Source organism: Phoca vitulina, unplaced genomic scaffold (assembly GCF_004348235.1).
Source record: "Phoca vitulina isolate PV1807 unplaced genomic scaffold, GSC_HSeal_1.0 scaffold7, whole genome shotgun sequence".
Taxonomy (NCBI): Eukaryota; Metazoa; Chordata; class Mammalia; order Carnivora; family Phocidae; genus Phoca; species Phoca vitulina.
The window spans coordinates 28,934,864-28,958,326 of NW_022589710.1; the positions used below are offsets into that span (position 1 = coordinate 28,934,864).

Below are 23,463 nucleotides of genomic sequence, written 5' to 3' on the forward strand. Positions count from 1 at the left end.
GTTTTCTTTGTAGAAACTATAGTCTAAAATGAATTGGGTAAGAATTTTTTACTATAGAAGAGTATGTTTGTATGTCAGTGTACATATATATATAAATTATCAACTCCAAGTGAATTGAAATATTAAGTTAGCTGAGAAGGTAGCTCTAGAAAATTTACCAGGAATTAAATACTTAGAGAATGCTATAAGTATGTTTTTGAAAAGTAAAGATGAGCATGGTTATTACCAAATGACTTAATTGTTATCTTAACCATGAACTGTATCATTTTATTATTGGAAGTTGTTACTAAGATAAAGATGAAACATGGCCTTTGTAGGTGTTTTTCCTGTATATTTGGTACTTGGTCAGTTATATAATTTCCAGGCCTGGCAATTTGTTCTCATTTGAACTGTCTTATGCTATGTAATTCCCTAATACTGGTTGTTGGTGATCAAAGTTGCTTTCAGAATAATAGCTACTATTTATTGAACACTCATCATGGGCCAGATACTGCCTTGACAACTTGATATACATTAATTTCTTTTAATTTTTAAAGCTCTGTTTGATTATTGTACAACGTTTAGACTTTTTCTTAAATGCTTTTATGTTGACACTGTTTTTCTTTCTTAGACCTCCGCTTCAGTTCTAGCGGAAGAGTTACATAAAGTGTAAGCCTGCCTTTCTACACTTCTCTTGTAATTGCTTAGTCACCACTAAATGATAACCTGTTCCATCAACACTTATGATTTACTTTATATTCTGACTTGTTCAGAAAATACTCTTAACTAGATCTGGAGCAATTTTTGCTCTCCTCCCTCAGTGAGTTGAGTTCCTAAACATTGCACATTTTGTGTTTTTATGTCTTCATCATAAAAAGAGTTGGGGAGCCTTTTTGTATTGGGAAGAGAGAATTGTGGTTTGAGATTAATGGAAGTAAGTTAGTTTTTGTGCCTAGTAAGTAGTTTTACCTATTCTGTATTTCAACTGTATGGTGGTATACCCAAAACAAGGTTGTGTTTTTAGTATATTTTTTAATTTGCATAGACAGGGCTCACTTGAGTTCAGAAGACCTAAAGTCTGGCTTTGGCATTACCAGGTTTGCGAGCTTAAAATAATTACTTCTTTTGACCTCAAGTTTTAAAAAAGGGGTATGTATCTTAGGGAGTTGTAGTAATGTATGTGATAGATATTACTAAACTAAAAGGAGCTACAGAAATGGAGGGTGCAGATGCATGAGAAACTACTTAAGTAAGCATGAGCATATTTAAGGCTTTTAATCCTTTGATTTGTGACTTGACTTCAAAATGTTTATATGTAAAAATGTATTTCCTGTTAAAGGATTGCTGAAAAGGATAAGCAGATAAAACAGACTGAAGATTCTTTAGCAAATGAACATGATCATTTAACAAGTAAAGAGGAGGAACTTAAGGTACAGTAATCCTGATAAATGGCAACAGTATTTTATAAACATTGAATTACCCTGATATGGTAATCAGTATGACCATCTATGAAGAATGGAAAATACTCTAAAGTCATTTGAAAAGTGTCTACTCTTTATTAAACTACAAAATCCTCTTTAGCCTTCCAAGAAGAGAAGTTCAGAGGGCTTTTCTCACATGACGTAATTCACAGTAATTTGGGAAATATGCTAAATAACAGGAATTGATGATTTCCTATTTAAGAAATTGTGATTTGAGGCCTTTGCCTTGAGACCTTTACTTAGGTAGAAGAGATGCTTTACCAATTTTAAAGTCAGTTATGTTAAATATTTTTAATATTTCCTTCTTATTCTAGGATATACAGAATATGAATTTCTTGTTAAAAGCCGAAGTGCAAAAGTTACAGGCCCTGGCAAATGAACAGGTAGATCTTTATTGCTGTTGAGCATTTACTTCAGAATTTGACCTTGTCTATACTTACTATTGCAAGCCCTAATTTCATTCATATACATAGTAAATATAATGGTTACTTGTGTCTGGCTGCATGGCATATTGTTGAAAGCCTCTTCTATTTGACCGTGACACTCAAAACCCACCTACATAGTACTATTTTCATGTTGAAACTCATGTTTGATCAAATGAATTGATCACATTTAAGATCTCAGAAGAATCCATGAAAACATTGTTAATGTGCTGATTTGTTTTAGCTTTCTGCCATTTAATCAAAAAAGGATATACTTTTATTTGGATAAAATTTGACCAGTGAGAAGTCCAAAATACTGGACAGCAAAATGTATTACAGAAATGTGTAGATATTGCTTTAACTTTTACTTCAAATATATGGAAATACAGCTTTTCGGTATATAAAAATAAGGGAAAGAATAGTTTGGAGTGCTTCCTAAGAAATGGTTTAATTCTCATCCCATTCCAAACACAGGCTGCTGCTGCACATGAACTGGAAAAGATGCAAAAAAGGTGAGTAAAGCGTTGCTGTACATGGAGCCATTCGTACATTTATATTCAAGTATAATTGCAGAAGTTATTGGTACTCATAACTGATAGTTGTACATATAATTTATGTAAACCTTTGTATGAATTATTTTGATTGATTTTTTTTTTCTCATAGTATTCATGTTAAGGATGATCAAATAAGATTGCTTGAAGAACAGCTACAGTGTGAAATTTCAAACAAAATGGAAGACTTTAAGGTTTGTGATTAAGCTTGTCAACTGAGCTTAGAACAACCTTCTATAGTTTTCAGTTGAAATGAGTCTAGAAATACTAGTTTTTTATATGAAATCACCCTGAAGCAATGTTTCTATAGTTTATTTGGGGCTTATACAGACAGTGAATGTTATCATATACTTTTTGCGTAGATTATCTTATCTGTTCTTATAATAGACTTTTGATATTTGTTTTGCTTCAGTCTTTGCTGTAGTTTCCATTTGGTAGTTTGTGATGGTTTTAACTGCCTCCATTGTCGGTGCAGTGCTAGCTTCTGGTCACGGCCACTCAGCTTGAGTATTGGAAAGCAGTCTTATTGCTGGGGTGCATCTCTTCATGTGTATGAGACTTGCATTCTTCTTTTTCTTTTTTTTTGCTTTTATTTAATAAGAATCCTGTAAATATTCACTTAAGAAAGCAGAATTTCCCGGAATCCATTGGCACAAGTGGTTTCAGTTCTTTGAAATACATGTGAAACACTGTTTTGGGATAAAGCACATGACTGAATTGGGGGGCTTAGTCGAAACTTGTTTTAGAGGTCATTGTACATGTAGTTTATACTAGTACTGTATTTCTATATTTTGGAAATATATTCACTGAAAATGAAAAATGAAACCACATGAGATTTGCATTGTTATATCAGTATATAATTCACCTGTCACTTTAAGAATACTTGAAGGGATAATATGGGTTTGAATTGGGGGGAATTGATTTTTTTTTTTTTTAACCTATTCAAATGATTGCTTTGTTATCTTTCTTAATAAAACAGTAAATTGAGATTTCTTTTTTCAGATTCTAAATGACCAAAACAAAGCATTACAATTAGAAGTTCAGAAGCTACAAACTCTTGTTTCTGAACAGGTAAGGCTTTTCATGAATTACAAGGCAGAAATATCTAATATTAAAAAGATCTGGTTCTTCTTAAATATTAACCAACTCGTTCATTTTGAGGAGTTTTGCTCAAGTATGGATGTATCTTTTCATTGCATTTCTGTTCATCTTGTGCTTATCAAGTGTCTAAGGAAAATATTTTTTCTTCCCTGAGGGGAAGCTAATGCTCACTTCCTTTTTATAAGCACTTAAAAAAAAGTGCAATAGAATACATAAAAAGCATTTAAGTCATTTTGATACATTTGGCTCTCAGGATAAAAATCTTTCACTTTTGGAGCCTTTTTTCTAAGGCAACATGGTTTTTTAAAAAAGAGTGGGTTTGAAACCTGCTACCAGCACTTAAAAGCGTAGTGATGTTGATCAAATTGCTTAACCTTTCTGAGACCTTTCATTCCAAATCTTTCACACTGAGATTTTATTTACATCATAAGCTTGTTAGATTTAAATGGGGACGTTTATGTGTAGTGCTTAGCCTGGTGATTGGCATTAAGCAGGCATCTTAAACCTTAATTGCTTTCCCTTGGAATATTTATTTTTTCATCTCCTCTCTACCCCCTGCTGTCATCAGACTCTTCTATATTTATAGTAAGCCATCAAAACTATAGCAGCCTTAGTAAGCATGGCTTCATAAACTAGAGCCCCAGGCAGTGTCCATCCTATGGCTGTTCCTAAGAGTTGACTTCAGACTTTTCTCCTACAGAGCTCTTCAGATTGCAGTGTTTAAAAATATTCTAGAAGCTCTTGATATTAGATGACACATTAAAATAGAAGCTTTGAATGTTTTTCTAATAGTGTTAAATTTGGGAGCTTGTATTAGAAGCTGAAATGTAAGTTACCGCAAATGATAGCACTTCCTTTCACAGATGCATGCTTTCTTTTTTATTTTAAAATTCACATTGTGCAGGTATTGAATTGGCGTAAAGTAGCTGTGCCAAATACTGTGGAAGTATTTGTTAACATCTGTTTAAGAAATAATCTACTTATTCTCCTCCCCCTCTTGAATATTTAGTAAGTGCCTTGAGTATTCTTTATCACTTTGTATATAGTTTACCCTTGCAAACAAAAGGCAGTAGAGGAGATAATGCTAAACTGATGATATTTAGTGCAGTGCGGGGACATGACTTCATGCCACTGTAATCCTAAAATAATTTTTTAAGTCTTATTCTTAAATCTTATTCTTGTTTCTCATTGTTGTGGTATAGCTTATAAAATACATTTCATCAATTGTAAGAATTCTTCCCCTCAATTTATCATCTCTGAAGTCTGGATGTATTTTACAGTCTCTGGTTACAGTTTAGCTGGCAGTGTTTAAAATTTTAGTAGCTACATAAAATACCAGGTGTGAGATGCAACATTAATGACTTGGAAGAGGTAAAATGTGATCGATGATTTTTGGTTGTGTTACTTCTTACCCAGAAAAGCAGAATGTTGAGTTGTGAGTTGGTTATAGAGATTCTGGAACACTTATTTCAGTGTATAAGGTTTTAAATACTTCCTTAAATTAACTTCACGGGAGGTAAAACAAATGCCTAGAAATGTATGACTCTGTCCTGGAATTCCACTATTAAAGGTGCTGGTAACTATTACATGTTAAAAAAAAAACAAAAACAGGAATCTTTACAAATCTTTTAACTTTTAGAATCTTTTAATCTTTTAGTTCTGTACTAAAAATGTACTCTCCATCATTAGACAAGAACAAAACCACTAGCCTTACATTTTTCTTTTCCTTAAAGAGAATATGATGACTTAAGAATTGCCATTCTAATATCTTACGTAAGATTCCCCGTATGTGTGGAAGTTAATATTAAAAAAGAAAACCCCCTAATTTCTACCTTAACTGAATCAGCCTTCTATCTACTACTAAGGTTTCCATGTACTTTTAGATATTCTGTTAAAATAACAACTTTTTTCATGAGATAGGTTTTGTTTTAATGAAGAATAGTTTTAGGAAGTTTAATGAACAGTCCACAAAACAAAATTTTATAGCCACATTTTTAAAATTTATTTCAAAGAATTTGATTAGGGAAAACTTACTTTGTGGTACTAATTTAAGATTTGCTCTTTGGTAATTCTTAGAATTTTTCTTGTTCTTAAAGCTCTCTCTTTTAAAAATAGTTTTGAAAGCATGTAACTATGATGGTGTATTTTGGTTATAGTTGTGACTTAGCTCTCTCGGCAGACCAAAGAACCATCTCTTTGGCTTCTTCTCTGGTCATTTTTATTGCTATCACTAGTGAAAGAAGAGATGAAGATTAGTATAATCTTAATTTCTTCGATTTCCACCTTTCTTTAACCCCTTCCTATCCAGCAGTCAGAATTCTAAGTGACAGTTGAGAGATAAACAGTTTAGTTACGTAAAAAAAAAAAAAAAAATCAGTCTTTTTGCTCCATGGATTTTTATCTGGGAGGAAAAGATTGAGGTTATTGAAACAGAAACCAGTGATGGTGCCAAGTTGTTGTTTCTTTAGGTGTAGGAGGCAGAAAGACAACAAATACCAGGTAAGATAACCTGTTTATCCATTAAAGAAGGGAAGGCTCCATGTGGATATAAGCCTGTATGATAATCCCAGTGATGCAAATAAATCAGTTACTAGGATCTCATTTATTCAAAATAAAATAAAACTTCTGGGGAGGCAGGGTTCTGAGTTATCCTTTTTTTTTTTTTATAGCAAAGGAGCAGCATTTTTATTCTTTAGTAGATTTTTATTAAGTAAAAACTATAGGAGTAGGAAATTTTTTCTCTTTGCCCTGTTGCCTGTTTGTGTTTTATTGCAAAAGAATTTATTATTTATTTATTATTGTATAAAATGTAGTTTTGGAAATCGTCTGGGGAGAACAAAATTGGATTGGGTTAGGCCAATAATATATAAAGTAAAAAGGTTGGATGGATGCTAAGCTGGTCACTTTTTTGCAATTGAATATTTGATAAGGTGATGAGCAACAGTACATGTTAAACTGTAACTTTGTTAAAGGAAATTAATTTCATTACATGTTTACATGTTTATGAATTGAGTATATGCTAGATGCTGTGCTCCATGCTGAAGCTACAGAGATGAATGAGACTTGGTTCCTGCCTTCAGGAATATAGCATTTAGTGTGGAGATAGATATGTAATACAGAAAAGTACGATGAATAAAATTTTTGAACTGTCGTACAGGGTTAGAGGAAGAGATAATGAATTCTATCTGAAGGACAGTGAGGGTGAAGAGGTACCACAGAGAAGGGCCTGCCAAACTTGCCCAACAGCTAAAGGGAAATCCAGGCTAAGGGAATACAGTGTTAAAAGTCATGGCGGTGTGTGGCCAAAATGGTGTATTCAGAGTTAACTGGCATGTTGTAGAAGTGCAAAGTATGCAGTGTAAGGAGTAGAGAAAGATTGGCTAAGGCCCGATTATGAAGGACTTTTGTATGCTGTGTACGGACCATGAACTTGATTTAGCATGTTGGTAAATCCCTGAAAGATATTGCAAGGATGAATAAGTGTTTTGTCAGCATTTTAGATCACTCTGGTAACAATGAGGTATTTGAATTTGTGTGGGGGAGAAGTGTGTAGGACTAAAGGTATAATACAAAAAGTGATTAAGGTGCAGATAACTTGGACTTAATAGTGTTGTCTTTTTAATTGAGATGTAATTGACATAAAACATTAGTTTGAGGTGGGCTTATGTGTAGATAATGTGAAATGATCACAACAATAAGTCTGGTTAATAGTTAACATTCATCACCATACACAGTCACAAATTTTTTGTTAAGTCTTTTTTTTTTTTTTTTTTTTAAGAGAGAGTGTGTGTGTTAGCTGGGTGGGAGTGGGGAGAGGTGGTGGGGGAGAATCCCAAGCAGGCTCCACACCCAGCGTGAAGCCGCGATGCAGGGCTCAATCTCTCGACTGAGATCATGATCTCATCTGGAATCAAGAGTCCAATGCTTAACTGACTGAGCCACCCAACTGCGCCTGTTCAATCTTATATGAGATGGCCATCATCAAAAATAAAGATGGACAGAAACCCATCTTGGTGAAAGATTTGTAAACTTGTTGCATGATTTATTTTCATAGTTTATAAACCTGACTTAATATACTTTTGACAGCTCCGTCTCCTTTCTGGTGATAGGGAAATTTTTCCCGTTGGGAAGTTCTTCCTGTATCCCTCACAAAATATTCCTTATAGGCAACAGGCAGAGAGAAGAATAGTGCGGTACTGTGATATTTGAGATGAATGAAGCCGAGGGCCTAACCTAAGGCATTGAAGAAAAGGGGGTTAATTTTGGAAATATGTAAGAAGTGGAGTCTTAGGACTTGGATTTGGCAATGGAAAAATTAATAGTATTTGTGAAAATGGTTATAATAAAATTGGGGGAAAAGTAGGAAACTAGCAAAATTAGGACAGTACAGGTAGGGAATGGGATGGGCAGACAAAATGTTCAAAGCAAAACACCCGAAGCCTGTTTTGGTAGGCTGCTTAGCTGCCTGAAGGCTTGGGAATGCTAAGGAGGAAGCCCCTCTTCTGGATACAAAATAAATTATAGCAGTGGGGACTTTTGTGTTTCTGGGGAGATGCTAGAAGGGAAGTGGTTAAAAGTGGGGGTCAGCTTACATGTCATGTTTTAATGCCTTACAAAGAGAATATATTCATGTGTTGCTCCTGCAATTTATAATCAATTTTAAAACATTCTATATATTGGTCTAGGTGGTGGTCACATAATATCTACATGTTAAAAATTAATTGATTTGTATACAGGATTTTGCACTTGCCCATATAAATATTACACCTTAGTTTTTAAAAAGTCAAAAAATCAATTTAGAAGAAGAAAGAACAAAGTCTCCTTCCTCATCTTCAAGGCTTTAGAGCCTTGGATTTTTCATATTTGAAGAACAGAATTGACATAGAATTAAGGCAAATTCTCTTCTTTATTCTTAAACTTTTCTTTTATGGCAATTAAAAACTAACTCATTTTGCTAGCTCATAGTATACTTTATCTTTTTCTGTGTCTTTTGTGTAGCTGCTTCTCTTCTGTCTTGTGTTTTCTGAATTAAATAATTCTTTAATTATTAACAGTCTTCAAGTGTAGATCACCTTCCTAAATTTTGGATCTAATTTAAACAATTTTCATAGAATTATATTTTTAAACTAGTTTTGCCTCATGCAAACTTAGTAAAATTAAACTTTTTCCTTTTTTTGGGTGATTTTTATTTTAGCCTAATAAAGATGTTGTGGAACAAATGGAAAAATGGTAAGAGTTTAAGTTTTTCTTACTATATTTTAATGACTCATTTCTACCAAATTTGAGGTAACAGAATTATTAACTATATTAACCTAGATTCTTAAAGTGCTCTTTGTACTTCATAATGGAAGAAGGTGGTATGCTGTTGATTGGTTTGATTTGGGATTATGTTAGGTTTGTGGTGTTAGGTGTGGCAATGATTTTATTTATTTAGGCTAGCCTAAATAAGCATGTATTACTTGAACACATTTTACTTATTGGTAAAGAAGTACATTTAGACCATGATCAAAGATCCTCAGAAACCTTCCTAGAATTAAGTTTATAAGAAATGAGGGACACAGGAGTTGATTGATAGAAAATATTTAGCAGTGATAGCATTTACCTTGAAAAATAGTTAATATGTTTTAAATTTATGATTTCAGTATTCAAGAAAAAGATGAGAAGTTGAAGACTGTAGAAGAACTACTTGAAACTGGACTTATTCAAGTGGCCACAAAAGAGGAGGAACTGAATGTAAAACATTTTTGTACATTTGTTTTCCTTGTGGTTTGTCAGTGAACATGAAGGAGATTACTGTAATTTTTTTCCCATAACTTTTAAAACTTAATATTATTTATCCACATTTAATGAATATATGATACCCTTTTTCCATTAAATTTAACATTTTATTAGGAATACAAAAATGCATAGTTGATTGTAGCATTCACTGTCTTAATGAAATAGACACTTTTTTTTTGGTTTGTAATTTATGCTTCCACACCTCCACCATGCCCAAATGATAACTAACAGACTTCATAAGTTCATGAAATAGTATTGGAGGCCAGGGAAAGGAGAGACTCCAGTTCTGTTTTGTGATTATCATTAGTCCTAACTAACTTGATTAGGACAGGGTTCCTGCAAGAAATGTTTAAAGATGTATTTGAGTTTAGGGGGAGAAATGACTTTACAAGTGGTATACTGTGTGCTCTTAAGGTTGTGGAAACATAAGTAGAAATACTTGTGGGGATAAATGAATTAAATGGCTATCTCTAGAAGTTACAGAATTGTAGACATGTGACAAGGGCCTTCCAGAGAGGGAAAGAAGCAGCTAAAGAAAAATGAGAAATTAGGATATTTTGAAGATAGCTAATTTTTTAGAAAGTAAAAGTTTGTTGTGCTTCTGTATCTTTGAAAAAGGCAATAAGAACAGAAAATTCATCTCTGATGAAAGAAGTTCAAGACTTAAAGGCTAAGCAAAATGATCAGGTAATGTATTCAGTAGATCCTGCAACTGTTCTCTTTTAAACAATGCACAGACCTGTTATGTTCATATAGAGCAGGTCTGTTGTTTATTCCTCCTTTCACCAATGTGGAATTTGTCAATCATAGTTTTAATCTGTGAATGATTAGGGACTTGATTAACAGTACTAGAAGCTGCAATTTATTGAATAATAGCTGTATTCCAGGCTCTGGGTAGAGTACTTTAGATAGGATGTCATTGCTGCTTACTGAAGTGATAAAAGTTTTGAGTGTACAAATATAAAGAAAGACTCTAAATAGCAGTAGAAGAAGCTGTCTGAAATAGGCAATTTCCTAGTTGTATTTTCTTCTTATCTGGTTAGAATTTTTAATTGTAACATGTATCTATTGATTTTTCTTTTGGCCTACACTTAACCATCAGTAGCCTTAAAGCTACTTTCAGAGTGCTTTTAATTTTCATAATTATAACATTAAAAAAAAAACCTAGAAAGAATCAATTCCTGGGTTTACTGTTCTCATTTGGATTTTGGTATAGTGGAAAATTTAAGGATAATATACTTTTCTATTTCTGAATTCATTTATATTTTGAGCAAATTACTAAGTAGGATACTTTCCTATTTCCAGGTTTCTTTTGCATCTCTAGTTGAAGAACTTAAGAAAGTGTAAGTGATGACATTTTTAAACTGGTCTTTCTCTTTTGGTCCATTTTCTTAGTGCTCATAAATCTTGTTTTGTGCAATTTAAACAGCTGTATGTTAGTTTAACCTTCACTCTAGAATTTTTTACTGATGGATTAAGGGAATTTAGCTGTGCTTTCCTAGTGCAGTGTGATTGCTAAAACATCTATTTCTGTAATTGATTCCATTCATTTTCTTAACTTATGGCATCAAATTGTTAATTTTCTGTTTCTACAGTAAGAACTATTAAAAAAAACAACTAGGTTATACTGGATATAGAGAGCATGTATCCTCTTCTTGAACTCTGTAAATTTGATGCCATATTGTGTATACGTTCTGCTACTGCTTTCAGAACTCTGGAAGCCAGTATTGTTGAGAGAAACTTGATTCTTCCCAGTGTTCTTCAGGGTGCAAGTCTTACTAACATTCTCTGTGCACTTTCGAAGCAGGTCACCTGCTTCTCTTTGTGTGTATCAACTTTAGCCATCTGGTATTTACTGATTAATTCTCATTTAGGAATACTTCCCCCCCCCCTTTTTTTAAAGAGGGGGTGGGCAGGGGCAAAGGGAGAGAGAGGGAGAATCTTAAGCAGCCTCCACACTTAGTGCTGAGCCTGACGCTGGGCTTGATCTCAGCACACTGAGATCATGACCCAAGCGAAAATCGGGAGTGGTATGTATGCTTAACCAACTGAGCCACCCAGGCACCCCTCTAGGAAGACTTTAAGTATTTTTTTCCCTTCTTATCTGCAAGATACGTTGCCGTTTTACTTAAAATGGGAAGAGTTGATTTGGATGACCCCTGTTGGTGCTGTTTTTTTATGTCTTGGTGGATCGATGATTTCTATTAAAGTTCAATACTGCATTTCTTCATCTAAGGATTCATGAAAAGGATGGAAAGATCAAGTCTGTGGAAGAGCTTCTGGAAGCAGAAGTTCTCAAAGTTGCTAATAAGGAGAAAACTATTCAGGTATTGGGAGAGAGAAAACTGTGTGTTGGGTTTTTTTTTTCTTTTTTGTTTATCAACTTTAGTGAATATCATTTAATTTCATGTGTTTGTCTGTACATTGCATTTTATGTCAATTTCTGTGTTTCCATTGTCCAATCTTGTCTGTTTTGTCATTGTCAAGGATTTGAAACAGGAAATAGAGGCTCTAAAAGAAGAAATAGGAAATACCCAGCTTGAAAAGGCTCAACAGGTAAAAATCCCAGAGCCATAGCATGACAGATTTCTTAGTGTATGTGTATTTATGAGCTATTTGGTTTTTTTCTTGTTACTCAGAAAAAACTTTTAGTAGTATGCTGTAAGTATTTTGGGTTATGTACTTTTATTTATTTATTTATTTTTGCTTGATTTGAGAAAGTGTTCTTGATATTTTATTTAATATATTTTTTTACTTTTAAAGATTCTTTTCTAGAAAGTTTTCTGTATTAATGTTTCATTTTAGTTTGCCAACTTAAACACAAAACAGTTTGGTAAATCTTTTTTTAACTTTTTTTTTAATTGCATGGATTAAAATGTTTTGTGATAGAATATGTATTGCTCAACCTTTGTTTAGAGAACAAAGTACAAAGTTTGTTGGGGGATTTCAGAGGTAGCTGAGATTACTGGACATAGATGGGTTTTGGTGAATTTAATCTGATAAAGCTTCACTGAAAAAGGAGTGAGATTGCATGGAAATGAGGATTCATCCATTCATCCAACAGAGTTATTCAGCAGTATTTCCTGAGTTCGTTCTACTTGTGAAAGCACTGTGTTAATGATTTAAGATCATGTGTTGAAAGAAACAGGGTATGATAAAAAGATCACAGTTCTCTAATATAGACTGAGAGGTTAGGAAAATCTCTTGAGGAACTGACATTTAAGCCAAAATCTGAAGGAACTATGAGAAGACAGTGGGGGGTAAAAGTTGCTGTTGAATTACTGTGTATGATTTAAAAAAAAAAAAAAAGGGAGCACAATGTTGAGTACTGTTGAGTAGATAGATGGCTTTGAAGACTGGAAAGAAGAGCTCTGATACAGTAGAGAGGTATATGTACAGTTAATACTCTAATTTTCACAACTTTAGAATTATCACATTATTTAGACTTATTATTCATATTTTTATTTTGTTACTGTCATTTGAATCAAGAGAAGGCAAAATCCAAACACCTCATTTCGGCATGAATAATTCAGCTAGGATCTTTGTAATTTGAAGTGTACACATTTTAAAGTTTATCATAAAACTAAAGGTCGAATGAATTATAAATTGCTTTTTTTCTGCTTTTTTCTTTGTATTTCAGTTGTCTATTACTTCTCAAATTCAGGAGCTTCAGAACTTGTAAGTACCATTTCTCTCATTTCCCTTTAATATCTCTTTTCCACAAGTTAAATACAAGTATGTACAAGTCAAATACAAATCAAATACAGTTATAATGAAAATCATAGCTTCTTTTTATTTAATTTCAAGTAGTATTTTTAGGAATATGAAATTATATCTCAGAAAGTTATGGTTTTAAGTTTTTCATTAGGATTTAACTTAAGCTTTTTGATGGGAATGGGGATAGAGTGGAAAGTCTTATTTTTCATAATTTATAATCTGAATATGACCTCAGACTGAGATGTTGCTCTTTGCCCATTTTAATAGCCACTGTGAAACTGACTATATATTTCATAGCCAAAGCAGAGGTAATAAGCTATCTAAATTTGCTGGTATTGATTTAAACAGGATGATACGGGGTGAGAGTAGGGCTACCCTAATTTATTCAGTATCTGGATCTGCAGTGATAGATGGAACTTTTTTCTTTAATCATCCTATACCTTTTTTTTTTTTTTTTTTTTTAAGATTTTATTTGAGAAAGAGCACACAGAGAGAAAGAGAGAGAAAACACAAGATGAGCAGGGGGAGGGGCAGAGGAAGAGAGAGAAGCAGGCTCCCGGTGGGGCTAGATCCCAGGACCCTGGGATCATGACCTGAGCTGAAGGCAGGCGCTTATCTGACTGAGCCACCCAGGCACCCTAATCGTCCTATACTTCTTAATTTATTATCTGCAAAATCTTGTATGCTTTTATACTTAAAATATTTGTTTTTTAGTTTATTTTATGTCAGTTTGGGCTGTAAGTACAACCTAGAATCTACTTCTCCAGTCGCCAGTAATTTTGCTTTGTATAGTTCTGTAATATTTTCACTGATAGTTCTTATTAACTTATTTTCAGATTAAAAGGAAAGGAGGAACAGTTGAATACCATGAAGACTGTTTTAGAAGAGAAGGAGAAAGACCTAGCTAATCGAGGGAAATGGTTACAGGTGAGAAGTTAAAAACAAAAGTAAACGCCTTTTTTATACTTGAATATCAATTCAATTCATACCAATTCTTTTTCAGGATCTTCAAGAAGAAAACAAATCTTTAAAAGCTCATGTTCAGGAGGTAGCACAGCGTAACTTGAAAGAGGTATAGTATAAACAGATTACCAGCATATTACATAAAAAATGAGGAGTCTCTTTTTTACCATGCTAGAAAATAAAGAAGTTAGTATCTTCTCTGAGTTTACTTGCCATAAAAATTATTGTACCATAGTTGTGTTGTTGATAAAATAAGTTAAATTTTATCTTTGTCAAGTCTTTTGCCTGATTAGTCAACCTAAGCCTAAAAGCATTTCCTGTCCTTTTTGAGATTGACTCTTAAGTATCTGTGTTTAATTGGTATATTAATCTGTAATCCTTTAAGAAATGGATATAAAAAATACAGTTAAATAAAGTTCATTCTATCTTTGTTTTATAAATGGCCTAATTTTAACATATAATTATGTTTTTATTTATTTTTGTTTTTATTTTATTGGTGTTTTGTATATAGTATACGTACTTTGTAGTACCTGATCTTTTTGATGTTAGAATTAAAAATGTGAATCTGTTTCTTAGGAGGCATGTTCTGCATCACGATTTGAAGAACTTGAGACTGTGTAAGTATAATTTTAGCTAGCATTTTAAAGAGGAACTTCTCATTATTTTGCAGAATGTACTTGAATATCCTGATGAGTTTCTTTTTAGTCATTTCTTATTAAATTAGGAATTAAAGTCCAGAGGCAAATAAGCTAATAAGTCTCTTTTGGTATAATAAAACAGAGTCTCTTTCAGTGCTTTCAGATACCTGGGGACTTTATCCTTTCCAAGCCCTTCAAACCCATCAACCAGAAGATAATCATAGTTATAACCTTGATGAAGATTATTGAATCTCTAAGAAAGTAACTTGATTATTGAGGAGAGTAGTATCTGTTGTCATACCAGTTACTGTGCTAAAGAGTAAAAATATTGAGTCTGATCAGCATAGGAGGTATCGGTCTTAATAGATGTTCATCCTAGAAAATTTTTGTCTTAAAAAGTCTGTTCTCTTAATTTAAGCTAACTAAATCAGTTCCCAGTGGTGAGAAGGATACCTGGACTTCATCTATTTGGCATGCTATAGAATTGTTTTTAAGAGATTCTGCTGTGATGCCATCAATCTTTATGGATGTTTAAGAAGTAGCGCTTTGAAACTGGGTCTTTAAAAGTAAGACATTGAGGATATTAGGTCATTGTCTTTATGAAGACAAAGGAGATGTCTCTATTCTTGACACTAAAATTCTCATTTGTACAGCTAATTGTTTATCATGGGGGCATTGTATAATTATCAAGGTACTTTTGTTTCATTTGCTAATAGCTTAGAGACACAATTTCTGGCCCATTTGTAGTAGGTATATAATTCATTAAAGTATGTGATTTTAGATCTATTTCTGCATCACAGTTTTCTTTTTTTAAAAAGTTAATAGGGGCCCCTGGGTGGCGCAATGGATTAAGTGTCTGCCTTCAACTCAGGTCGTGACCTCAGGGTCCTGGGATGGAGCCCTGCGGCAAGCTCCCTGCTCAGCAGGGAGTTGGCTTGACCCTCTCCTTCTGTCCCACCCCGCCTGCTTGTGTGCTCTCTGTATCAAATAAATAAAATCTTTTGAAAAAAAATAAATAAAGAATTTGGTGGGGGGAGCAATTTTAGGTTTACAGAAAATTGAGAGAAAAGTACAGAGTTCCTATTTTCCACCACCCCCGCCCTGTTTCTCTTGTTATATCTTGCATTTGTGTGGTACCTTTATTACAATTGATGAACCAGTGTCTAAATATTGTTAGTAACTAAAGTCTGTAGTTTCCCTTAGGGTTCACTCTTCTGTGGGTTTTGAGGAATGTATAAAAACATGTATCCATCATTACAGTATCATACAAAATAGTTTCACTGTCCTAAAAATCTCCTGGCTCTACCTGTTCATCCCTTCCTTCTTCCATCCGCCACCCCTACCACCCCCAGTCTCCGGCTGCCACTGATCTCCATAATTACTGTCTCCATAATTTTGTCTTTTCCAGAATGTCATATAGTTGAAGTCCTACAGAATATAGGTTTTCAGAATGGCTTCTTTCACTTAACAATATGTATTTAAGTTTTGCTGGGGTTTCCCCCCCAACTTTTGTGTGTGTGTGTGTGTGTGTGTGTGTGTGTGTGTGTATGTGTGTATGCTTCTTTGTCATTTTTCATATAGACCTATAAACATTTTGAAGTTCTTTCTACATTAAGGTGGGATAAAAATAACTTCCAATTCAGCAAAGATACTGAGTATATCTGTTTTGTGCCCTGTGGCACGGCAATACTGAAATGGCTAATGCCCTGAGGAAATAGATAAACAGATCATTTTAATAATGTTGAGTGTTATGCTAGAGGTCTGTTTAGGATGACAAGGGCATTGCGATTCACATGAGGTAGATAAAGACTTAAATCTGTGTTGGGTAGGGAGAACTAGATTAAATTATATGTAGCATCGCTTTACAAAGGCTTGGGCATATTGTAAGTTCCTGGGTCAACTAATTATGGCTTTATTTTTTTTATTTTAGATTTTAGATTTTCTTCCTAGATAAAGCCATAGTTGCTTAAGAAATGTTAACTATGAAATAAACTGCAGCAGTTTTATGATGTACTTTGAGTTGAGTGATTCTGGAAATAATGTTTTTTTAAAACAAATTTATAAGTTGGTGTAATCTGGGAAGAAAGAGCTGTTAGACATTGTTTCTGCTATCTTTTTTTCCTTAGGGGTGATATTGAAGTCTGGTTGTCCTTTTTATGTGTATAACTAAATATAAGGTCTTTATAAAAATTCTAGGTTGAAAGAAAAGGAAAATGAAATGAAGAGAATAGAAACTATACTAAAAGAGAGGGAGAGTGATCTTTCTAGCAAAACAAAGCTGTTACAGGTGAATATATTTAGTTAAAATTAATTATTGTGTGAATTATTGTCTTTGCATATTTTAAACAATTTTAACTACCACAAAAGAAAATAGGATAGAGACTCTTTCCTCCCAGCCAGATACTGGGTCTCATTCTTCAGAAAACTATCAATTATTTGTGTATCTTTTGAGGAAAGTGCCCATTCATAAAATATGTTGTATGTACTTGTTTTAAATTTGTATTTGCTTTTTCTCCCTCAATTATTAATGTTTTTTTAGAGCTTTCCACATAAACACATTTCTGTCTTCAACTTTTAATGGCTTTTTTAATTCTGTTGTAGCATCTACCATCATTTATATTAACCAATCCTAGTTTATGGATGCCTAGATTTTTTAGAGTTGTGCTTCCTATTACAACAGTGAATATCCTTGTGTGTGCATTTTCAGTACTTTTGCTAGTATATCTATATTTAAAATTCCAGGAAGTGAAATTTTGGGTCAAAGTTTTATGCAGTTTCTTTTTCTTTTTGAAAAGAGGTAGTTAAAATTGAAAATCCCTATCTCCTCATCTCCATGTTGTTAATATTGAAAATACTTACAGAACATTAATTTGAAATGATAGCAAAATTTAGATGGCTGCATTGTCTCCAGCCACTCTTGCTCACATTTCTGGCTCCACGTGTTAGTTCTGTTACATTCTCTTTCTCTGCCAAGTGGATTCATTTTTAATATTGTTAGATAATATCAAATCACCCTCCAAAAGTGTTTTAACAAATTTACACCAGTAGAGGGCCATTTCCTTTTTATTCTCTCCCAACACTGACAAAGATGAAAACATTTGTTTGGTATTATGATTGAAAGATGGTTGGATTGTTTTAATTTGCATTGATTGTGAGAGAAGTTAAGTACTTCATTTGTCTATTAATTGGCCTTTAATTTTTCCCACATTTTTCTTCTGGGTTGTCTTTTTCTTACCAAATTATAATTTTTTTTTTTTTTTTACATAATAGAAATTAACCTTTTGTCACATAAGAAGTGATTTGTTTTCTTAAATTTTTCTTTTTATTTCATTTGTGTTTTTCCTCCCTGCTTTTGGAAGTTTGAAACTTTTATGTATTCAGATATAAGTAATTTCCTGAGAAGTCTTGGAATGAAAGGTATCTCTTACTCTATGATTATAAAAATATTTTCACGTTTTGATATGTTTATAATTTGCTTTTTTGTTTGATGTCTTATTCATATGTAATTTAGTAAGTTATGAGAATAACATTTTAACCTTGGGGAAAAAAAAGGTTAGCCACATTATTAAAGAATCCATTACTACTTTACTGCAGTGGTTCTGCTGTCCAGGGTACAATGTCTGGAGACATTTGGTTGTCACAGCAGGTGGAGGGGTGCTAGTGCATATAGAGGTTGGAGGCCATCGATACTGCTAAACATGCTAGAGTGTACAGGACAGTCCTGTTAACAGAGAAATATTCAGCCCAAAATGTCACTTAGAACTTGCCCTGCTGAGCTGAAACCTTACCCTATACTAAATTCTTAGAGGTATTTGGATTTGTTTCTGGATCCTGTTTTCTTCCATTGAGACATACTCCCAGATTGGTACTGAATAATTTTTTCTAATTTATTTATTTATTTGTTTATATATATTTAACATATAATGTATTATTTGTTTCAGGGGTACAGGTCTGTGATTCATCAGTCTTACACAATTCACAGCGCTCACCATAGCACATACCCTCCCCAGTGTCCATCAGCCACCCACCCCATCCCTCCCACCGCCCTCCATTCCAGCAACCCTCAGTTTGTTTCCTGAGATTAAGAGTGTCTTATGGTTTGTCTCCCTCTCTGGTTTCATCTTGTTTGATTTTTCCCTCCCTTCCCCTACGATCCTCTGTCTTGTTTCTCAAATTCCTCATATCAGTGAGATGATGTGATAATTGACTTATTTTGCTTAGCATAATACTCTCTAGTTCCATCTACCTCTCGTTGCAAATGACAAGATTAATTTATTCTAATTTTATACTGTATTTTAAAATAGGGCTTATTACTTTTAAAATGATCACTTTAAAAAAACTATTTTAGAATTTCCCTGGTTTGTATGCTATATTTCGAAAGGTTATATGGAAAATAATCTCTGTGCAGGTATTCATGTTTAATTTTTTAAATAGGAAGTACAGGATGAAAACAAATTGTTCAAATCTGAAATCGAGCAACTTAAGCAACAGAACTACCAACAGGTAGGTACTGTTAGGTAGCTTGCCTTTCATTTATGTCGTAAAAAGTTATATAACCCGTGACTGTCTGTAAGTATTCTTAACCATTTTGCCTTTTTATGGAGACTAAAGTATCTTGTTTTATTTATAAGTGTTTAGAAGATGTCCTTAAAAAAAAAAAAGCAATTTGCTATGCCATATCCAAGATAAAATAATCTATAATTTATAAGATATATGCAAATAATATTACTGTCTATATTCCAGCTCTTTTATATATCTGTGTTTTCACATCCTCCAGAATGCTTTTCTTAGCAAGTCAGTTAAAATCCTATAGAGGTCAGTTTAAATGTAGATGTATACCATATTTTCCACCACCGCCCCCCTCAAATTTAGTAATTGGAGAGAAACTAGGAAATGTGTAATATTATGAATAATAGTTGACCACTATTTAAAATACTTTTTCAAGGTATAATTCTGCTTGGTAAAAATAAAATGGAAATGTGTAATTTTTTTTTTTTAAGATGTTACCAAAATACAGTTTGATTTTTCTGAACATATGTAAGCCAGAGAGTATTATGAGGGGCCAAAGAATGTGTTCTTCTCAACAAGAAGATTATAGTATAGTAGTTCACTTTGGGAGATTGTAGGCATTAAGGAATGTAAATACTATATGTGAAGGTCTGTGTACTTACACATATTATGTAAAATTTGCTTACATGCAAGTTAACTTTTCTTAGTTTTTCTTTTGATTTCATCTTAACAGTATTTTTTTTGGCTTTTGGAAGCTTAATATAGTCAAATAAGAATTGTACAGTAGGAAGATTTAGGGCATTAACTCAGTGCTTTACACATAGTAGGAAATTGATAAATACTTGTTAAATGAAGAATTTATGTAGTGGCAAGGAAGATTTGACTTAGTACTCAGTACGTTTTATAAATTTATACATATTTTTATTAAAATTACTTGGTGACAGGCATACAGAATATGTAGTATTTTTACCTTTGTTAATTTATATCTGAGGAAGAGCTTAATTTTTTGTAGTCTTGTAGAAATAACTTTGTTTTGAAATTACATTTAACTCTTTTAATAGGCATCATCTTTTCCCCCACATGAAGAACTATTACAAGTGTAAGTAATAATTTTGATTCACAGTTTGAAAAGTGGTAATTGTTTTTATGTGCTAAACAGTTCTCAGATAAGAATTTAATGTAACTTCTAATGGCACCTAATTTTTCTATTTCTATATGGATTTCTTGAACTATAGGTCACTAGCATTTAGCTGTGCCCTTGGCCAAACTGCTGTACATTTTTATGGTATTTGGAGTTTGTTGAGGGAGATCTTGAGGTTTTTAGGACTTTAGAAAACATGTAATAAAGTTAAAATATATATTTAAGGCTTTACTTATTTACCTTAAATTATCTTAGTTACCCTTCTGGTATCATTGTGGAATTGAATGATGCAAATAAGTTTCTGCTTCTGCATTAAAAAACAAATCTCAATCTTTATAGTTGCTTGCTTTTTTAAAAAGTTTTATCTTTTTTTTTTTTTTTTTTTAAGAGAGAGCTGAGAAACAGGGTAGGGGGACAGAGGGAGAGGGAGCGGGAGTCCCAAGCAGTCTCCATGTCCAGCCCCCCATGCACAATCTCACGGCCCTGAGATCGTGACCTCAGCTGAAATCAAGAGTCAGACGCTTAACTGACTGAGCCAACCAGGCGCTCCTGTGATTGCTTTCTTTTAAAGAGACTTTTCTATTTTTTGGTGCAGATTTATTTATTTTAGAGAAAGCTCGAAAAGGAGGAGGGGCATAGAAGGAGAAAAGCAGAGACTCCCTGCTGAGCAGGGAGCCTGACGCGGGTCTCGATTTCATGACCCTGAGATCATGATCAGGGCCGAAACCCAGAGTTGGATGCTTAACTGACTGAGTCACCCAGGTGCCCCTTAAGGAGACTTTTTTTTTACTGAAGCATTTTTCTTTCATTGTTGGCTTGTATTTTTCTCTAAGAGGGTATATTTAAGGTCATTTCAGCTAAGTTGGTTATGTTTGAGCATTCTAGATGTCAACCACATTAAGTGTATTAGGTGATAAAAAGTAAATATTCTTTTATCTTGACTCGTTTACAAGGTTGTTGGTTTACTAGTTTAGAATTATTTACTGGTAAATTGAGTCTGGAGTTTGTACAGAGCAAAGGTCAGCAAACTTTTTCTGTAAATGGCCTGTAGTGAATATTTTAGGTTTTGTGGGCCAGAGAGTTCTGTTTTGTATCCCCCCCTCTTTTTCTCCCCCAATTCTTTAAAAGCATAAAATCAGCTCTTGGCTCGAGGGCCAGACCAAAAAAGACTGTGATTTGGGCCCAGAGCCCTAATTTGCCAACCTCTTATATAGAGAGCCTTATTCTTAAGAGCTGTTTGTAATTTAACTTTTTACCCAACCTGCTCTCAGCTATAACAGAATTGAATTGTGAATCTTTGCCATTGCTTTCTACATTTCTGGAAATTAACTAATGCATTAGAATTAGAAAAACCTGAATCCTGAGAATGTTATGAAAATGATACCTACCTCACATTAATATCATACTTTTGTTGTGGGCTAGCCATTTAGAGAAAGTCATAACTGATTTCATTACCTTTTGGGAAAAATATTGAAGGGAATGTGTCTACATCAGTTTTCACTCTTCTGAAAGTAGCTACTTCCCTGCCACAGATAAAAATAGAAACAACTATAACTGCAGCAGTTCATATATTCATGAACTGCTTCTTAAGGGGATGATTTCTCTTGAGCACAAATATCAGCATGCCATATTGTAAAAGTCATTTTTGAAAATAAGAATGCATCACAAATAGGTTTTCTATGGTGACAGTTAATAGCTAAGCTTAAAAGAGTTTGCCTTTTAAGTTAATACATTTTGCAAAGCATCATCTACTGGCTGTTTTTATTTTGTAGTAATAAATACCATGTTCACTGTTTACCTAAAATGTTGCTATGTGTATTCATGTTCTGGTTTAGAATTTCAGAAAGAGAGAAAGAAATAACTGTTCTTCAGAATGAGTTAGATTCTTTGAAGGAGGCTGTTGAACACCAGAGGAAGAAAAACAATGTAAGCAAATCTTTGTCAGAATAAAGCTTTTCTTTTTATTACTTCACTGAAATGAAGTATGCTTCACCATTTTTTAAAAATTTACTTCTACTGTAGTTTTCTTAATATTTGTAAGAAAGTACTATTTTGTGTGTACCTTTTTTTGGGAGGATTATTAGAGTAATTTTATTGGAGAACAGATATTTTAATGAATAAATGAAAAGACTAATTTGTATACTTCTAATTATCATTTTAGATATTGAAAGTATAATTATTACAGCTTCAGATTTTTTATTTTTTTAAAATACAACTGATTTTCTGTTGAACTTTTATTTGAAAAAATTATTTTTTCATCTCAGTATTTTAAAATCAATGGCATCTCCTTTAAATTTGACTGGGCTAGCCTTTTTGTAGATTAAAAGTAACCCAGTATTAAAACCTAGTATTTTTAGTAATTAGTTTTTTCAGAGCCTTCTGGAACCTCCTCTTTTAAACTAACAGATGGCTCAGATTTTTGGTAATTAAGCATGTTAGGGGCCTCAGAACATTTATACTAGAATGGGAAGGGATAGCGCCCTAAGAAATTCAAGTCCTAATACTTTTACTGAATAGACAAATAGTGAATTTAGGTGATTTCCTCGAATTCTCTCTGACCAGAAGGTGATACCTGTAAGTAGAATCCAAACATTCTTGTTAGAGAAGGAATTTTTGCACACAAAAGTATGATTGCTAAGACTTGAGCAAGGTAAAAATGTTAGTGAAATCTCTTAAGGGTATATTGGTAGGAAATTGATACGTGTTTTCTAATGCAAGTTTAATTTTTCAAAGTTTGCATTAATTTGTTAATTTAACAAGTTGACATGTACTTGCACCCCTGAGTTTGTCAAAATTAGGTATGTGAATTGCCCTTTGTATGTTTGTGTAACATTCCTAACAGCATCGCTTGGCACAAAACCTGAGGCGAACCTGCGGACATGTTCAGTGTGTTTTATCACCCGGATTCTGAGATGAGGAGGCCACAGTGAAACGAGTCTAACGCTGCAGCACTGCTGCAGGCACTGGGGCGTGTGAGAAGAGCCAGCCGATTGCGGCGTCGGTCCATGCTAGTTCGGCCCCTACCCTGGCTGTGTATATTTGGCCACATTTCTTAACCTACCGCAGCTGTGGTTTCCCCATCTATAAAATGGGAGTAAACATCTCTTAGGGTTGTTAGGAAGATTAATGAGAATTTATGGGAAGCACCAGGTTCAGTGTTGGGCACATAAGTAAGCATTCAGG

The 23,463-nt window shown here is 33.5% G+C and overlaps 1 protein-coding gene across 6 annotated transcripts in view; it reads left to right on the plus strand.

The window, feature by feature from the left end:
* The window catches only part of KTN1 (kinectin 1), a 107,187-nt gene that overhangs the window by 61,477 nt on the left and 22,247 nt on the right, over window positions 1–23,463 (plus strand). For 4 of the 6 annotated variants that reach the window (XM_032405172.1, XM_032405170.1, XM_032405171.1 and 1 more), the window contains 20 exons: window positions 611–648; window positions 1,319–1,409; window positions 1,775–1,843; window positions 2,357–2,394; window positions 2,546–2,627; window positions 3,436–3,504; window positions 8,729–8,763; window positions 9,177–9,267; window positions 9,931–9,999; window positions 10,618–10,655; window positions 11,549–11,639; window positions 11,800–11,868; window positions 12,953–12,990; window positions 13,866–13,956; window positions 14,033–14,101; window positions 14,569–14,609; window positions 16,827–16,917; window positions 19,065–19,133; window positions 20,201–20,238; window positions 22,116–22,206. In XM_032405172.1, coding sequence (XP_032261063.1) covers window positions 611–648; window positions 1,319–1,409; window positions 1,775–1,843; window positions 2,357–2,394; window positions 2,546–2,627; window positions 3,436–3,504; window positions 8,729–8,763; window positions 9,177–9,267; window positions 9,931–9,999; window positions 10,618–10,655; window positions 11,549–11,639; window positions 11,800–11,868; window positions 12,953–12,990; window positions 13,866–13,956; window positions 14,033–14,101; window positions 14,569–14,609; window positions 16,827–16,917; window positions 19,065–19,133; window positions 20,201–20,238; window positions 22,116–22,206 — 1,308 coding nt within the window. The remainder of the gene's footprint in view (window positions 1–610; window positions 649–1,318; window positions 1,410–1,774; window positions 1,844–2,356; window positions 2,395–2,545; window positions 2,628–3,435; window positions 3,505–8,728; window positions 8,764–9,176; window positions 9,268–9,930; window positions 10,000–10,617; window positions 10,656–11,548; window positions 11,640–11,799; window positions 11,869–12,952; window positions 12,991–13,865; window positions 13,957–14,032; window positions 14,102–14,568; window positions 14,610–16,826; window positions 16,918–19,064; window positions 19,134–20,200; window positions 20,239–22,115; window positions 22,207–23,463) is intronic. The other 2 variants (XM_032405169.1, XM_032405175.1) reach the window with 1 other exon arrangement.